This window comes from Notothenia rossii, assembly GCF_949606895.1.
Source record: "Notothenia rossii genome assembly, chromosome: 10".
Taxonomy (NCBI): domain Eukaryota; kingdom Metazoa; phylum Chordata; class Actinopteri; order Perciformes; family Nototheniidae; genus Notothenia; species Notothenia rossii.
In genome coordinates, this window is record NC_136908.1 from 28,389,075 (window position 1) to 28,407,328 (window position 18,254).

At 41.7% G+C, this 18,254-nt stretch overlaps 1 protein-coding gene across 1 annotated transcript in view; it reads right to left on the bottom strand.

The window, feature by feature from the left end:
- The window catches only part of LOC307022740 (ectonucleotide pyrophosphatase/phosphodiesterase family member 3), a 98,625-nt gene extending 84,053 nt beyond the window's left edge, over positions 1-14,572 (bottom strand). Inside the window, exons 1-6 of the mRNA XM_079655632.1 lie at positions 14,448-14,572; positions 12,949-13,036; positions 3,207-3,347; positions 1,305-1,430; positions 676-736; positions 460-557 (exon numbers count right to left, since the gene is read on the bottom strand). Of these exons, the coding sequence (XP_079511758.1) occupies positions 460-557; positions 676-736; positions 1,305-1,430; positions 3,207-3,347; positions 12,949-13,036; positions 14,448-14,486 (553 nt within the window). The 5' untranslated portion in view covers positions 14,487-14,572. The remainder of the gene's footprint in view (positions 1-459; positions 558-675; positions 737-1,304; positions 1,431-3,206; positions 3,348-12,948; positions 13,037-14,447) is intronic.
- Between the last annotated feature and the right edge of the window lie 3,682 nt (positions 14,573-18,254).

Here is an 18,254-nt window from a genome sequence, read left to right on the forward strand (position 1 = left end):
AAGCTGTGCTGGCTTCGTTCTCTCATCCATCCAACATTGAAGAAGATCATCCAAGAAGCTTCATTAAAGCTCAGTAATGATTCAGAGACCAAATAACACTTGTTTGACTAAAAGTTTGTGAAGTGAGGTAATAGCAGAGGAGTTTTGAATCTAACATAAAGAAAGACCTGCACATTTGTATTTATCAGGGAAGTTATTACTGTAACTGAAAGTCAAAATTGAAGGTTGCTTGAGAGGAAGCAAAATAAAAATGTAATACAAAACTGAATTCAGAATGGAAGAAAAAGGAGATTCTCTAACAGAAATGCAAATTCAGTGCTAGTTGCATTCCTTAACAAGAACCCGTAAAGGAAAAGGGTGTTTTAGAGGTTGTGTGCATAGGAGCTAATACAGTTTCATTATATTTCTGCTGCCGGGACGACATGAACATTTAAGTAGGGTATTGTGGTTCAAACGTACTGAGCTTGTCCAGAACAGGGATGAGAGCGGCCCATGTCTGCAGGTACTCGGCCCGCAGGCCATCCAGAGAGACGAGGAGCAGGGGCTGCTGCCTAAAGCTTGTACGGGGGAGTGAGAAGATAATATACAGGTCGTTTCAATAAAGGCAGGTTTGAGAAGTTGATTATTGATCTTTTTCCACCACAACAGGTGAAGCTGACTGAATGACATTCTTACCTAGCTGGACATGAAGGAGCTGAGAGGTCTGCACAGGGGTCCTTCACCCACTCTGTGTCTCCTACAGAGGGGGGGGGGGGGGGGCATACTGTGTTAACAGGGCAGTTCAGGACCTAACCATTACATTAAAGGTACACATGTACACTGACTGTCAAACATTTTAACATAAGATGTTTTTTTCAATGTGGTCTTAGCATTTTATACATTTCAATTTAGCTGGGAAAGGTTATGTGAAAGTGGCTCTGCTACATTTAAAAGTGTTGAATCAGAGACATGAATCAGGCTGTATATACCAATGGAAAATAATCTCCCGATCTTTCCTGATAGCTCCTGTCAAAAATATAAACGGTGGTCTATAGTCATAAGAGGCACTTAGATGTTTGAAGAAATATAGACAAACAATGTCTTTCAGGACCTACATCAGCATTGAAATCAGACAAACACATACCAGTCTCCTTATATCTCTATAGCCCATTTCTAATCTGATCTGAGTCATCTACAACTAAATTAGCAAGCAACTGTTACCCCAGATAACCTTGTTGTTATACCTAAATTATTAATTATCTTAACAGCTTTTGTCTTTACTTATCCTCTTTCATGTTATTCTATGTACTTGTTTTAATTATTACCATGGCAGACATGTTTGAAGTTGGTGCAGCAGTCCCCTGCAGACAGACAGTCATCAGAACAGTGACACCTGCTCTGCGTCAGCCTCTTCTCTCCACAGCGCAGCTTCGTACACTCCCACTGCTGGGCTGAAGAGGAAAATGGAGTAAGTGCACCGCATCGCAAACAAATGCAGATTTATTTATTGCATTACACAGCTTGGTTGAAAACTCGATTCCGATTGACCAATATGAACATTCAGAGGTCTGCTATTACTCAATATCAGACTGTTGCTAAAGATGCAGTAATCAAGGACATGTGTGCAGTCATATCAACATGCATATCAATCCGCAAAAAGAAGTACGGCACATATAATCTGTCTGATACACTATAACATTATTTTTATATATTGGGGGTGCATGAAACTAAATGACAGCTGCACTGTCCCCATTAAAGAAAAGAAAAAGACCAAGACAAGATGTAAACACTAAAGGGAACAGTAGAAGAAGACAGACAGGAAGTAAACACTAAAGTGAACATCGGGGCTGAAGTCGAATAGTCAAAAAATCTGCTCCTATCGTCTTTCCCTATCCACTATTCCTTGACCTCTATGTTAAACGTCACGAGGTTAAGGGATAGTGGATGGGAGAATTCAAAAGGATTTAGGAAGAGAGACTTCGAGAATCCGACTGCACTTTCACTATCCGACGTATTTATGATGCGCCAGCGGCCATCATAAATGTGCGTCTGCTGCTGTGGGGAAACTACAGTTTACTATACAGCGGACTACATGGATGTTTAATAAGAATGGCGGACTACTTTAAACTCATCTAGATACTCTGCACCGTGCTCTGATGCTGTTGTTTTATGCTTTATGAAAGTGGACAACAGAGAAACAAATATTTTTCTTGACCAAGGTTGGAATTTAAATAAAAAAGGAAAGAGAAATGTATGCTTGTCACCCTCCGGTCCACACGTATTAATCCACATGAATCCCAATACGTATGATTGTATGAAAAGATCTTACAAATAAATACAAATGTATTTATTATAAACGTGTTAGTCCTTAACATCTATCACTGTGTATATCACCATTAAAACATATTTTAAAAGTTTCACAAACTCCACACAGCTGACTGAGCTGAGTAAACACTATGAAATGTTGACTTTATTTGATCATTTCAGTAGAAAAGTAACGTTCATATTTCTCCTTTTGATTATTATAGTATTGAACATTCAAAACAGTTACCACATAAGTTGTAAAATGCTGAATAGGTACCGTAACTTTCATGATACGCATTTCTCGTTCATAATTGGTTGTTTCAGTGAACGGCCGAATGTTGTGTGATGGGAAATGCTGCGGCCACAAAGCATTGTGGGGCAGCATTTTCTCCTTCTCCTTTGTAAAGTAAGTTCCAGTGTTTTCTAAGCTAAAGGAGGTTATAAAGGAAGTTTCAAACCTCCTTTCCTATCATCTAGACTAGAGAATTCGAACGGCTCTTATCATGGCAGCCTTCCGGGTCATTTCACTCCGTTAGGAAGGTTCCTAAGATAAACTGACAATTCGACTGCAGCGCTGGAGAAGACAGACAGGAAGTAAACTCTAAAGGGAACAACGGAAGAAGACAGGCAGGAAGTAAACACTAAAGGGAACAGCAGAAGAAGACAGACAAGAAGTAAACACTAAAGGGAACAGCAGAAGAAGACAGATGGGAAGTAAACACTAAAGGGAACAGCAGAAGAAGACAGACAGGAAGTAAATACTAAAGGGAACACGGTATGGGCTCTGGCAGGGTTTACAGACTAGATAATGGAGGAGAAAAGGTGACTTGGACAGTTACAGAAAACCTCGATCAGTGCTGCCGTCAGTTTAAGCTACGTTGCTTTCTGAAATGTTCATAATTTCAGAAAATGAAATGTCTCACTTGGAACAGTGCAGCTGTCGTGGTAGTCGAAGCAGCAGCTCTTGCTGGATTCACAGTTCTTGTCACACCTGCAGCCGGGCACCTCGCTGTCGTAGGGCTCGTAGCAGCGCCCCCTGCAGGATGTCTGGGCGACGGCAGGAACTGGAAGACAGGACCCCACCTTTTAATACTGTAGCTGTGGCTTTTAAGAATGTAGGATATAGTTTGGAGTTTGGAAATTGGTGGTTTTCCTGCCATTAAAACTATTTCACAATCATGGCTTGAGAATATGTTAAAGGTCCCATGTCATGCTTTTCCGGTTATTACCCGTCCCCTTGTGTGTTATGAAGGTTTGTATGCATGTAAACGGTCTGTAAAGTCACAAACCCTCAAAGTACACCCTGTAGCAAGTAAAACTCTAACACAGAAAATACCTGTCTATGCTGCCCCAGAACGCCTCGTTGGACATTTCCCTTTTTATTCCTGGGTACAGTGACGTGCCCATATCCAAATGGACCCATTGGTCTAAATGGACCAATCCGTGGAGCCGTTAAGTTACGTCCGCAGAGCCGTTAGGTTAAGTCCGTGGATTGGTCCAAATTGACCAATCCGCGGACTTCCTCACACACACACACTCAATCTTTTCTCAGCTGCAGCTCCGCCGATTTCAGCGAGGCTGTGAGTTTGTGTGTGAGCACACACACTGACTCACAGCCAGGCTGCAGATGTGTGTGTGTTCGGGCTGGGTTTTGCTGTGTCTTGCTGTCTGGTGTGAGAAGGTTTACTTGAAGAGTTCATGTTTAGATTGTATTTACAGCACTGTTAAAAGGGTTCTCACACTGTAAACATTCCTGAAAAGCATTTATCATAGAAGACAAATGAACTACTACAAGTTCTAAATAGACAGATCAGGTCAGGCTAATGAGTCAAAGCCATATCGGATCAAATATTAATATATACATTTAAACTTTTACTTGATTTATTATCATTTGGTCCACATTGATTAATGATGTATGTCTCTAAACCGTTATTTCTACACTCTAAAAACAAATGCCTTGGCTCAACAAAGAAAATCAACGCAACAGTTTGCATTAATGTTTATTGAGTTAAGACAACTTCGAATGAAATTGTCTTAAAGCAACAAAGTTATTTGAGTTAGGGGAGAAGGCTTTTCCTCTACAATCAGAGGTGTTTTTAATTACCACTTACTTAATAATTGGTAGCATAAACACAAGTTTTGAAGTTGATTACTCAAAAAATTAAGTTGTTCCGACTAGTTTTACCACATGATTTAAAAGGAATTTTAAGTTGTATGTACTTAATTACCCTCATTCGGGATACTAGTTTTTAAGTTGATTACTCCAAAAATGAAGTTGTTCCAACTTGTTTTACCCTATGATTTAAAAGGAATTTTAAGTTGTATGTACTTAATTACCATCATTGTGAACACACGTTTTTAAGTTGACAACCATTTATAAATTAAGTTGCTCCAAATATATTGTATTCAATAGTTTTTTTTCTTAGCTTTTTCATGTTTTTGCCTTTAAAGAAAGAAATTAATTGATTCCACAACAAAAATATTAGGCAATTCACTTTTTATTTTGAACTGCAGTTGTTTATTTCAACACATGATGTTTCAATAAGGAGAGAATTCATTTTGTTTGAACATTTATTGACACATGCCATATGATAAGGTGCGTGAACACCTGAAATCACAGCTGACTGCAGGAGAGAGGAGAACCATTTTATACTTTGGCTGCAGCACGTTGATTGGCTGCTGGAGAATGAGGTGAAATGTAATAGGTTAAAGAGAACGCCTGTGATGAGCTGATTATATGCAGCTGTGGAGTGAATGTATATACACCCAGTCTTCCTGAAAGAACTTGCGCTGAGCTTCATTTAAATCTTGAAAAAAAAGATAAATAACACAAATTCAAATTGCCCCACAAATAATAAATAAACACATTAGCCATATTACCATGGGAAATGGGCACACAGCAAATACATGCTGCCATCACATCGAAGTTAGAGGCCTTTGCATATTTAAAACCAGTGCCAAATATGTAAAATCTGTGAAGTTTTTGTAAAACTACAGAAACAAACTCTCAATGGCCACCAACCTGCAGATCACACACATCAATTTGACAAAAGATGTAACACAGATGTTTACACTGCCGACAGTCATTATTTCAAACAGTATGAACACATTCAACGCAGAATGCTTGCTCATTCATTTGTTTCCCTCGACCACGATGGTTGCCATCGTATGGTCAGATCCTTGGGTGGACCGGTCACTGATGAAGGCGATATTCATGTCCTTTTGAAGCACATTAAATAATAGGTTAGCGCATAAGAGATAATGAATCAGGTAATTGCATACTTTTCAAACTGTCACTCTTAGCTAATTCAGAGCCATTATTACCAGCTGCTAAAGCAGCGCTGGTATTTTTTTTTTGCCTATTGAGTCTGCATGTGTGTGTCATCATGACAATGTGGTCATGAAGACACATAGAGGTGCTTTTGAGTACTTTGCCTAATTTTTAAATGCATGTGGACAAATTTTGTCAATCACAACCGTGCAAGTTTTAGTGTATCTTCTCATCTTTTTTGAAGGTTCCATACAATATTTGAACTGGTTAAGTGAAGAGCAGAAGCCACTTTTCAAATTGTAAACAATCCTTTTCCCATGCCATTGCTGTCAACACCTATCCATGCTGAACGTTGCTAAGATATTATTGATTGGGGTGTGGCCAAAAGTGCAATATGCTTCAAAATGTAACTGACAGAGAGCAGTGCTTTTGTCCTGTGTTTTTACACTCTGCCCATGGATTTTATTTTATTTCAAGATTTTTTATTACGTCGCTAATCTCCTTGAAAAGGTCCTCTTCCTTTTCTCCAACGTACACGACAAGGCAGCAGATGGCTATAGTTTTCTCTGCATACTTCAATTGTATTGTGCTATTTTTGAAAAAGGAAAAAAAGAGAAATTACCTAAATTAATATATTCTGAATGGGTGACTGCCAACAATTTGCATTTCAATGACAACTCTAAATAACGATCCTACCTCAAGAAGCATGTCCTTGATCTGCTTCACCGAGATTCATTTTTAATAAAAAGCGATATCACAATAGTAACCAAAGTATTTTTACTCTCACAGTAGCCTCTACTACTTTGTATCCTCTCACAGAACTATTCACAGTTCAAAGGCTGCTAATTTTGGTCAAACAGCAATTTGCCTATACAGTACAACTACAAGGCTATCTACTGTATTTGAATGACAAAAGATGACACTCACCTTAAAATGTCCTTTGTATATTTCTATTTGTCTTAACTGTCGGAACTTGTCCAGGCATGTTAAGTGGGAGTGGACTTGAAATCCTTAACTCAAGGTGTACAATGAAGTTATGAAGCCAATTGCATTACTTACTACAACTTGAATTTTGTTTTAAGTCAATTAACGCAGAAATCAGAGTTCAAATTACACACAATATTAAGTTGATGTAATTACCAACATTATTACGTCAACACGACTTATAAATAAATTTTTGCAACTTAAAATGTTTATCTAAATCAATTAACTCAAATTGTTATCTTGCAACCGTGCATTTAATTAAGTGGAGGTGAAAGGTCACCTGCCTCCTGAAGAACCAGCACCTTACCGTGGTAGAGAGGTTTGTGTGCCCTGATGAACCTGGGGGCTGTGTTGTCTGGAACCTTGTGTTCCTGGTAGGGTCTCCCATGGCAAATTGGTCTCAGGCAAGGGGCCAGACTAAGATTGATTCACAAGACCTCATGAAAGACGACACACGAAGTGAGGATACCCGGCCCGGAGGAAGCCCGGGGTCCCCTTCTGGAGCCAGGCCCAGAAGGAGGACTCGTCGGCGAGCGTCTGGTGGCCGGGCTTGCCACGGAGCCCAGCCGGGCACAGCCCAAAAAGGCGACGTGGGCAACACCTCCGCTTCTCCATCCCGCGGGCCCACCACCTACGGGAAACAGCGATGGGGTCGGGTGCGCTGCCAGAAGGGTGGCAGTGAAGGCAGAGGGTCTCGACGGACCAGAACCGGGCGACAGAAGCTGGCTTTGGGGACGTGGAACTTCACCTCTCTGGGGGGGAAGGAGTCGGAGCTTGTGCGGGAGGTGGAGCGTTACCAGTTGGATCTGATTGGGCTCACCTCTACGCACAGCGTTGGCTCTGGAACCTTACTTCTGGATAGGGGTTGGACTCTATTTTTCTCCGGAGTTGCTCAAGGTGTGAGGCGCCGGGCGGGTGTGGGGATACTCACAAGTCCCCGGTTGGGTGCTTCGTTGTTGGAGTCTACCCCAGTGGACGAGAGGGTTGCCTCCCTACGCCTGCGGGTTATGGGGGGGAAAACTCTGACTGTTGTGTGTGCTTATGCACCCAACAGCAGTTCAGAGTATACGGCCTTCTTGGAGACCCTGGAAAGAGTCCTGTATGGGGCTCCTGAAGGGGACTCTTTAATCTTGCTGGGAGACTTCAACGCACATGTGGGCAATGATGGAGTCACATGGAGGGGAGTGATTGGGAGGAACGGCCCCCCTGATTTGAACCGGAGTGGTGGTTTGTTACTGGACTTCTGTGCTAGTCATGGATTGGCCATAACAAACACCATGTTCGAACATAAGGATGCTCATAAGTGTACGTGGTACCAGAGCACCCTAGGCAGAAGGTCCATGATCGATTTCGTTATTGTATCATCGGACCTGAGGCCGTATGTTTTGGACACTCGGGTAAAGAGAGGGGTGGAGTTGTCAACTGATCACCATCTGTTGGTGAGTTGGGTCGAGTGGCGGGGGAAGCCTCTGGATAGACCTGGTAAGCCCAAACGTGTAGTTCGGGTGAACTGGGAACGTCTGGAGGAGGGCCAAGTTCAGGAGGCCTTCAACTCACACCTCCGGCTGAGCTTTTCGGGCATTCCTGTGGAGGTTGGGGACATTGAAACAGAGTGGTCGGTGTTCAAAGCCTCTATTGCCGAAGCCACGGCGGTGAGCCGTGGTCTCAAGGTCCTAGGTGCCTCAAGGGGCGGTAACCCTCGAACCTCCTGGTGGACACCGGTGGTCAGGGAAGCCGTCCGACTGAAGAAGGAGGCCTTCAGGGATTTGTTATCCCGGGGGACTCCCGAGGCAGTTGCAAGGTACCGACAGGCCCGAAGGGCAGCAGCCTCAGCCGTGGCCAAGGCAAAGCAGCGGGTGTGGGAGAAGTTCGGAGAAGACATGGAAAAAGACTTTCGGGCGGCACCAAAGTTGTTCTGGAAAACTGTCCGACACCTCAGGAGGGGGAAGCAGGGAACCATCCAAGCTGTGTACAGTAAGGATGGGATGTTGTTGACCTCAACTGATGGAGTGTTAGGGCGTTGGAAGGAGCACTTTGAGGAACTCCTGAACCCGACAACTCCGCCCTCTATGTTAAAGACAGAGCTGGAGTATGACGGGGGATCGACACCAATCTCCCGGGGGGAGGTCACTGAGGTCGTCAAACAACTTCACAGTGGCAAAGCCCCGGGGGTGGATGAGATCCGCCCATAAATGCTGAAGGCTCTGGGTGTTGAGGGACTGTCATGGTTGACACGTCTCATCAACGTTGCGTGGAAGTCGGAAACAGTACCGAAGGAGTGGCAGACCGGGGTGGTGGTTCCCCTTTTTAAAAAGGGGGATCAGAGGGTGTGTGCCAATTACAGAGGCATCACACTACTCAGCCTCCCCGGGAAAGTTTACTCTAAGGTACTCGAAAGGAGGGTCAGGCCGATTGTCGAACCTCACATTGAGGAGGAGCAATGCGGATTCCGTCCTGGTCGCGGAACGACGGATCAGCTTTTTACTCTCGCAAGGATCCTGGAGGGGGCCTGGGAGTACGCTTATCCAGTCTACATGTGTTTTGTAGACTTGGAGAAGGCGTATGACCGGGTTCCCAGGGAGTCACTGTGGGAGGTGCTGCGGGAGTATGGGGTGAGGGGGTCTCTACTCAGGGCCATCCAATCTCTGTACTCCCAAAGCGAGAGCTGTGTCCGGGTCCTCGGCAGTAAGTCGGACCCATTTCAGGTGAGGGTTGGCCTCCGCCAGGGCTGCGCTTTGTCACCAATCCTGTTTGTAATATACATGGATCGGATTTCGAGGCGTAGTCGTGGGGGAGGGGGTCTGCAGTTCGGTGGACTAAGGATTGCACCACTGCTTTTTGCAGATGATGTGGTTCTGATGGCTTCATCGGTCTGCGACCTTCAGCACTCACTGGATCGGTTCGCAACCCAGTGTGAAGCGGCTGGGATGAGGATCAGCACCTCCAAATCTGAGGCCATGGTTCTCAGCAGGAAACCGATGAACTGTCCACTCCAAGTAGGGAATGAGTCCTTACCCCAAGTGAAGGAGTTCAAGTATCTCAGGGTCTTGTTCTCGAGTGAGGGAACAATGGAGCGTGAGATGGGTCGGAGAATCGGAGCAGCGGGAGCGGTACTGCAGTCGCTTTACCGCACCGTTGTGACGAAAAGAGAGCTGAGCCAGAAGGCAAAGCTCTCTGTGTACCGCGCCATTTTCGTTCCGACCCTCACCTATGGTCATGAAGGATGGGTCATTACCGAAAGAACGAGATCGCGGGTACAAGCGGCCGAGATGGGTTTTCTCCGCAGGGTGGCTGGTGTCTCCCTCAGGGATAAGGTGAGAAGTTCGGTCATCCGGGAGGGACTCGGAGTTGAACCGCTCCTCCTTCGCGTCGAAAGGAGCCAGTTGAGGTGGTTCGGGCACCTAGTTAGGATGCCACCTGGGCACCTCCCTAGGGAGGTGTTCCAGGCACGTCCAGCTGGGAAGAGACCAAGGGGTAGACCTAGAACCAGATGGAGGGATTATATCTCTTCGCTGGCCTGGGAGCGCCTTGGGATCCCCCAGTCAGAGCTGGTTGATGTGGCCAGGGAAAAGAAAGTTTGGGGCTCTCTGCTGGAACTGCTACCTCCGCGACCCGACCACGGATAAGCGGGAGAAGATGGATGGATGGATGGATGGAGGTGAAAGGTCGCCTGAATTCCTTTTTTAGAGTGTAGTTATTTAAATGTTAAATAACTTTGTTTTCATGATATACATTTTTCATCGCGAGTAAAAATCATTGCAAAACATTCCCCATTTCACACAAATGTCATGTTCTTAAAAAATAGTTCTGGCCGTTTCTAGAAAAATCCTAAATGAATAGGTTAATTCATTAAATGACCATTTTACATGTGGCAAATGTTTTCAAAAGGTGACTAGCCAATGTTGAAATAAGGTTGGAAAATCAATTTAGCTTTCATAAAAGTATAAATTATTTTCATTTTGTTAACATTTATCTTCAAAGTGTAGGCTTTGCTCAGAGTTTAGTTCTGACAGTTTTAACAGTTTTTCGTTTTCTTTCTTGATCTACTTCATCACATGACCCACACTCACAATTAATGTCACACAAAGCTCATGTGATCTCACATGACATTCACATGCTACTTCCAGATGTGAATCACCTGCTGAGGTAAATTGGAAAAACTCTGTAACTGAACTCGTGGTTTCCTCTTACCTATGCCTTAGTACAAGACAATACATGTTCAAGGAGTAAATAAAGGTTTCACGACCTTTGAAGGTCAACTGAGATCAATCGGTTTGTAATAAAAAGACAGCTAGGGCTTGAGCCGTCACGCATTAGTCACACAATAATGTTTTTTGTTGAGCTTAGAAAACCTTTTTTTTCACCTGCAACGTGCAACAACATAACAAATCTGATGTAGCTTTTATGCAATAAATTGTTTTAAAAAATCTAATTTCTCTTACTGAATGAATTGAACTTTAAATTTAACTTGATTTATGTGAGGTAGTTTTTTTATAAATGTTTGTAACTACATTAGTAAAATAACAATATAAAATGTACTAATATTTCCTAAAATTGACATTATAACTGTATATCTAATACTATATTACACTATGACACAGTATACTAGTGTACACTATGATATTACTCCCCTCATACACTTTGCTGTTGACCAAAGCACATTGTGATTATAAATAATATGATGGACCCTTATTTACAATAATCACATTGAATTATGGATTTATGAAAGTAATAGGATTAAAAAAAGCTGAGCTGTCGACCCTGGGCAGCACATTTGGCGGTCAAAAATTTATAAAATATATGAATGTTTGTTGTTTTGTCATTTAATACAAGACAGCTTTTTTTTTATAAAGCCTATAAAACCTCCAGAACAAAGTGCTGTACAGTCAAATAAACAAACAAAACATACAAAAAAACAGACAGCACTGCTCGCACACCATACTGTAAAACAAGTACAAGTAAAAAACAATAGACAATTTAAATGCAATAAAAGCAACAATCTAAAAGATGTCAATACGCTAAGGAGAAGAGGTCCTCATTGTGTTTTCTCCTGAAAGAAGTGCCTTCACACTCAACTCGATCTCAACATGTAAAAGGACAATATATTTTTTATAATTTTTGAAAGAGATCATTAGTATCAAGCAGCCTTTATGACGATCTTAAAATGTAAAAGGACAATATATCTTTTATAATTATAATTTTTATGATATCATACACCTTTATGATGACCTGATGTATGATAAACACAACCCTGTTTTGCTCTGAACAGTACAAGGTGCACGGGACTGCATGCTTTGCGTTGTACCTTGATTTATGACAGTGTTATCTGTAGCCATTGACTCAACCCATACTCTTACACATGACCAGGAAACCAAAGGAAGACAAAGCCTTAATCTGACTCAGCACAAAGTGTGGAAACAGTGAGTGTGCAGGAACACTTAATGCAGATCTCCTGAGCTCACTTGCTTTATTGACCTCCACATGAGATGCATTCATTTGTCTGGCTCTTTGAGTGGTCTGCTAAATCATCAGAAAAGCTGAAAAACCACATACATTTCTGATGATTTAGCAGACCACTCAGCGCATACTTATATTAAGTCATACGTTCGGATATCAAAAGAAGATGTGGGATATTGTTCATCTGGCTCAGAGATCCTGCGAATGTGGAGCAGGAAGTACATGGAACACCTCTGGCTTCAATCAGCGGTGTTAAATACCACCAATGAAGTGTAGTCATGACATGCTCAGAGCTTGTTAAGTGTTACTAATTGCACCCTAAAGCATGAATCATATATTTGTACATCGTGTGCACAATCAGTGCCAAATGTGAATGCCTCAAAACTCCAACTAGTGAGTCAGAGTTAGTGTCATTTGGACTATTTTGTTGATAAAACCCAAATAATGTGGCATTGATATTTTTCTTGACGGAGAGGGAGGAGCAGAGGGGAGATACTTGGTCACCAAATGCTGAGTCAGAGAAACAAAGAGTTCTGAACAAGGAAAGTTTGCTTTGCAATGTCAGAAAAATGCATTTCAGGTGAATGAAAATGTGAGTGATGTGCATGTGAGTGCAGAGACATGTAAGAGATAAGATAAGATGGAAATTCAGGCGTTTATAGCAGCAACAGGGTCAGAGTGAAAACAGGATTCACACAAGGTAAAAAATAAAGATAAAATAGAATACAAATAAAAATAACGATACAAAAAATTAAAATAAAGTGATAAAATAACTGTTGAAACAACATATCACAGTAAAACGTTGAGCATGTGAATGGACATAATCATATTTGGATTGTTAATGTTAATGTGTGTATGTATATGTGTATGTGTATGTGTATGTGTGTGTGTGTGTGTGTGTGTGTGTGTGTGTGTGTGTGTGTGTGTGTGTGTGTGTGTGTGTCAGACAGCACCTTTGTTTTGACATTTCTTCAAGTCCAGTCCAAGTCCAAGTCCAAGCCCGAGGATCAGGGTCACGATGGACACAGCCAAGAGACATATCTGTGACACACAGACACAAATTCATTTCAGTTTTTTAAAAATGCCTTAGTGGTGAAATGTAATAAAGTACATGTTTTCAAGTGCTGCACTTAAGTCCAACTTGTAGGTACTGTGAGGGATTTTACTTTTTACTTTCTGTGCCACTCAACTTCTATTCTAGTGAAATATTGTATTATATATTTAACACATTAAACTAATGAAGATCTGTTTTGATGTAGATTAAACTGTCCAACATTGTATTTAGGTACACCTTAAACAATGAGTGGGTTGACTGTATTGCCAGAAATTATAGTGATTGTTTAAGACATTTTACAATTCCATCTTTTCAAATGTCAAGATTTGCCGCATTTCTTCATACATACTAATCATTTATTTTAAATACTTTAAAGTTTTTCTTCTGAAGCCAGAAGGCTTCTCATGCCTCCAGATGACATCTCTCCTTGTTTTCTTCACCCAAAGCTGATGAACCTGGCTCAGGAGTCTGCAAGGCGTCTTACAGAGCGGTGCAGTCTGCCTCCAGCTCCAAACAGGTTGACCCACGACATGTGGTGAAGCAGGTGGTGATGCAGGTGTCGCCAAAAATCCTGCAAGGCTTCTAGTCGCCTCCTGGAAGCACCTTCCTCAACATGCCTTCCCAGAAGCTCAGATAAATGGCTGTTGGTGTCACAAAGTGTGTTTTGGCCAAGTCTCCTCTGCTTTGTCCACTGTGCAGCATCAGGTCACCTTCTCCCACTCCCCAAGATGCCATGGTCCTGTCGATCCAGGGAAAGGTTCGGCAGATGAACCCAACTGCTGATATTCGGAGGAGGGAGATCAACTCCTTTCCAGCACAGAGGCAGAACACCATTGCTGATGCTGCATCGAGGACGTCTCTGTTCGGTTACAGCCTCGAGATGACACACATGTGGCAGAAAACTCAAAGCTGGCAGATAAAGTGGACGGTGCAGAGACCATTCACACCCAGGCGCAGTCTACCCAGAGAAGATAATAGAGTCGTATAATAAGTCGTTTTAAACTGAGTAAAGCGGATTCCAAAAGAAAGACTGCAGTGTTCTACCAACATCTACTGATAAATATAATATAATACATGTTTTGCTGTTCAGTGGCTGATGGATGCATGTGACAGAATGCTGTCTCATGTTTAGATTTGGAACTTAAAGCCATCTTTATTTACCTGAACAAACTGATAACTGGCCAATATTCAAGCTTTACCTTTCTTAGATTGAGGAGGACTCAACTCCCTTGTTGGGTCAACACATTTTTTAAGCTGCCTTTGAAAGCCATATAAGAGAAAACACATGAATTAGCCAAATCATGGATTATATAAAGCTCCTACTCTAGAATTTAGTGTACAAAACCATATTTATGCTTTTCCCATTGCTATCAACTAAAAATCAAAGCAAGTACTTACAATAATCTTCTTCTTTTTAGACGACTCCTTCCAACCCATGGCTCCTATGAGTGTTGCAGTCACGAATCCTCACCACACAGACAGGCAGATAGAGGTAAACACATTCACTACTGGTGGAAAAAGGCAGTCGAGTATCACCTTAGTGACCCTTGGACTAGGTGTGAGCAATAAATATGTAACAGATTGCTCAGATGCGTAGATGTTGTCCATCAAACCTCATATGATAATCTCAATCTCAATCTTTATTTATTTATATAGCACATGCCAGTGCAAAGAGGTGAGTTTTTAGCTGAGATTTAAAAAGTTCAATAGACTCAGCAGTCCGGATATGTACTGGGAGGCTGTTCCACAGTCTGGGAGCTGCAACACTGAAAGCCCTGTCACCTCTGATTTTTTTCCTGCACCGAGGAACCACCAACATATTCTGCTGAGCTGATCGCAATGCTCTAGCTGGAGCATGGCGGTGCAACAACTCAGACAGGTAATGTGGTGCCAGTCCAAGCAATGATTTATAAACAACAGGTACTTGAACTGGATCCTGTAACTGACAGGAAGCCAATGAAGATCCGCCAAAACTAGTGTGATGTGGTCATAGCGTCTCTTCCCAGTAAGAAGGTGTGCAGCCGCATTTTGGGCCAGCTGCAGGCGACGGATCAAACACTTATCAACACCAATATACAGGGAGTTACAATAGTCTAAACAAGACGTTATAAATAGGTGGATTAGCTGTTCAAATTCCTTACTAGGAAGATAGGCTTTTACCTTCCCCAGAAGCCGCAGCTGGAAGAAACTTGTCTTGACAACTGAGCTTATTTGTTCGTCAAATTTAAAACGGTTGTCAAAGATGACTCCAAGATTTCTGACAGAGGGACAGCTGTAGGAGGCTAAGGGGCAGAATACACTATTAAAGCCATCCAGGAGTTCACACTGTCCAAATATTAAAATCTCTGTCTTGTTTTCTTTGAGAGTCAAGAAGTTCATTTCAATCAATGATTTAATGTCTTTCAGACAGCTAAGATGGGCAATCCTGGATTCCTTATTTGCTTTTATAGGAAGGTAAACCTGCAAATCATCTGCAAAGCAATGGTACAAAATGTTATGCTTTTTTAAAAAATTTACCCCAGAGGTAGTAAATACAGACTGAACAAAATGGGGCCTAGGATACAATTAGAAGTTGCCATTATTAAACACATTGGTGTTATCAAATGTAAAACATATAATTAATAAATGGGTAAAAATCGCTTGTCATTAATGGGCAGCATTAATATATTGCTCTACGTCAAATCTGATGTTACATAATATGGTGTTACCATGGCAACGAATCCCTCGCCATAAAACACGGTGTCGCTGTAACTCCAATGGACACGGTCCCATCATCCCCCAATCTTCCCTTTTGTATCACCGGTCCATGCCTCAACAGCTCTACGTAAAATCTGAGATCTCACCGTATGCCGTTTCCATGGCAAAGCACCCTCTCCATAAAACACTATGTTGTCGTAACTCGATGGAAAATCGTCAAAACAGCACCAGACTTCAGATGATGGCTAATGGTCCGGCCCTCAACAGCTTTATGTCAATTATGGGGTGTCATCATATGACGTTGCCATGGCTGCAGATCCCTCACCATGAAACACGGTGTTGTCACAACTCAATGGAAAATCGTCCAAACGGCACCAGGCTTCAGATGATGGCTAATGGTCCAGTGTTAATTTCGTCAACGAAAACTATGACGAAAAATGTTCATCAACAACCTTTTTTACATGACTAAGACGAGACGATGACAAGCTAAAAATAGATTCTTGATAACAAAACCTATAACGAAATGTATATAGTTTTCCTTGACGAGACGAGACGGGACTAAGGTGTTAAGGATGGACTATCGGACATTCAAAATGCAGCATAATTTCCCCCAAGTGTCCAACTTGTCTGTCAAAATGCATCTTATCTTTCTAACTTGCAATATCATTATTTCCGCTCTCTTGACTCCAGAAGAGCGATCTCCCTGTGTCTCTCTGTGAGCGGGGGGCGGGGCCTAACATACATGCTGCATCGGCACACAGAGATCTGCCGGGGACGGAGCGTTCAGAGAGTATAGAGACACTCTACAAGGCTCGATGTGGAAAAAGCTTGTTTGCCATGAGTGTTATGGTGTAAGCGCGTTGACACGAGTAGAGCAGCTGGCCAAAAGGCGTCATATTCAATCGGAGAAATGCACAATTTTCGACTTCCTTAACTCATAGCTCTGTTGCGCCAATTAAGAGTAACGTTATCACATCAGGTGTGCAGAGGTGGGAGAAGTACTCAGATTTTGTAGTTAAAGTGGACCTATCATGCCTTATTTGAATAATATATTGTAGGGCCATACCTATATAAGGTATATTTATACTTTTTCTTTTTCAAAATACCAAAAAGATCATGCATTTTAGCCATGCCTCATTTCGCTCTATTTTGCTCTCCTCCACCCCTGTCTTCGCATGCGCTGCAGCTGACCACGCCCCCCTGCAAAGGAGGGGGCTGAGTTACGAGCGTCATGTTACCATGCTGTTACCATGCCATGGCAACCTCTCATTCCCATGATAGGTGGAGAGTTGACCATATAGGCGGAGCTCCTCGTCACTGACGTCAGACTATTTTAAAATCTGGATCAGTCTGTATCAGATCCGTTGCAGCCCCATTTTTAGAGATTTGGGTATGAAGGAAAAGAGAGAGGGTTGTGTTTTCTGACACTTGGTGGGTTCCCTGGAACACCGGGGACACATATTCATGTATATAAAAGACGTACAAAAGTGCATTTTGCATGATAGGTCCCCTTTAAGTAAAAAAATAACATAGTGTAGGAATACTCTGTTAGAGTAAAAGTCCTGCATTCAAAATGTTCCTCAAGTATAAGTAGCGACAGTAAAAGTAGTCATTGTGCAGATTGGTCCATTCCAGAATAATATATATGATATATTTTATAATTATTGATCATTAAAGTGTTATCAAAGCTGGTAAAGGTGCAGCTAGTTTGAATTACTTTGTATACAGGGTAGCTTGTGAATTTACTCCAGGTGGAACTAAAGTCTGATTTAAGACTTGATTATATTTCACATCATTCATCCAAATCTGTAAAGTAACTAAAGGTATTAAATACATGCAGTGGAATAAAAGTACATAATTTACCTCTGAACTGTAGTGGAGTTGAAGTACTAAGTAGCAAAACATTTAAATGTAAAGTACAAGTACCTCAACATTTTACTCAAGTACAGTACAATATAATAAATTTATACATTATTTATTCATTTATTTATTTCACATGTAAATAAAGCAATGTTAATTCGGTTAACAATTTGTTTAGTTTTTCCCTTTAAAAATAACAAAAAGTATCTACAAGAATACCGTTAAGGTACCAGATCGATAAGCAGTATCGATAAGAGTAGTAATACCGTTAAAAACCTTAGCGATACCCATCCCTATATATTACACAAGTAAAGTGTTAAGAGAATGAAATGTTGCTTTACGAATTTCAACACTTGATGCCATCACATTGATTTCAATTTCAGATACCTGTATTTGCCTAATTGAATTAGTTTGAAGAGAGAAAACATTTTGACTAAAAGTTGAGTGAAATGTAATTTTTCATCAACTAAAAGTTGACTAAAACTTCTGAGTTTTCGTCCACTAAAACTAGACTAAAACTACGAAGGATAGGAATTACTAAAATGTGACTAAAACTAATAACCATTTTTGCCTTAAGACTAAGACTAAATCAAAAACAGCTGCCAAAATTAACACTGTAATGGTCTGGCCCTCAACACCTCAATATGA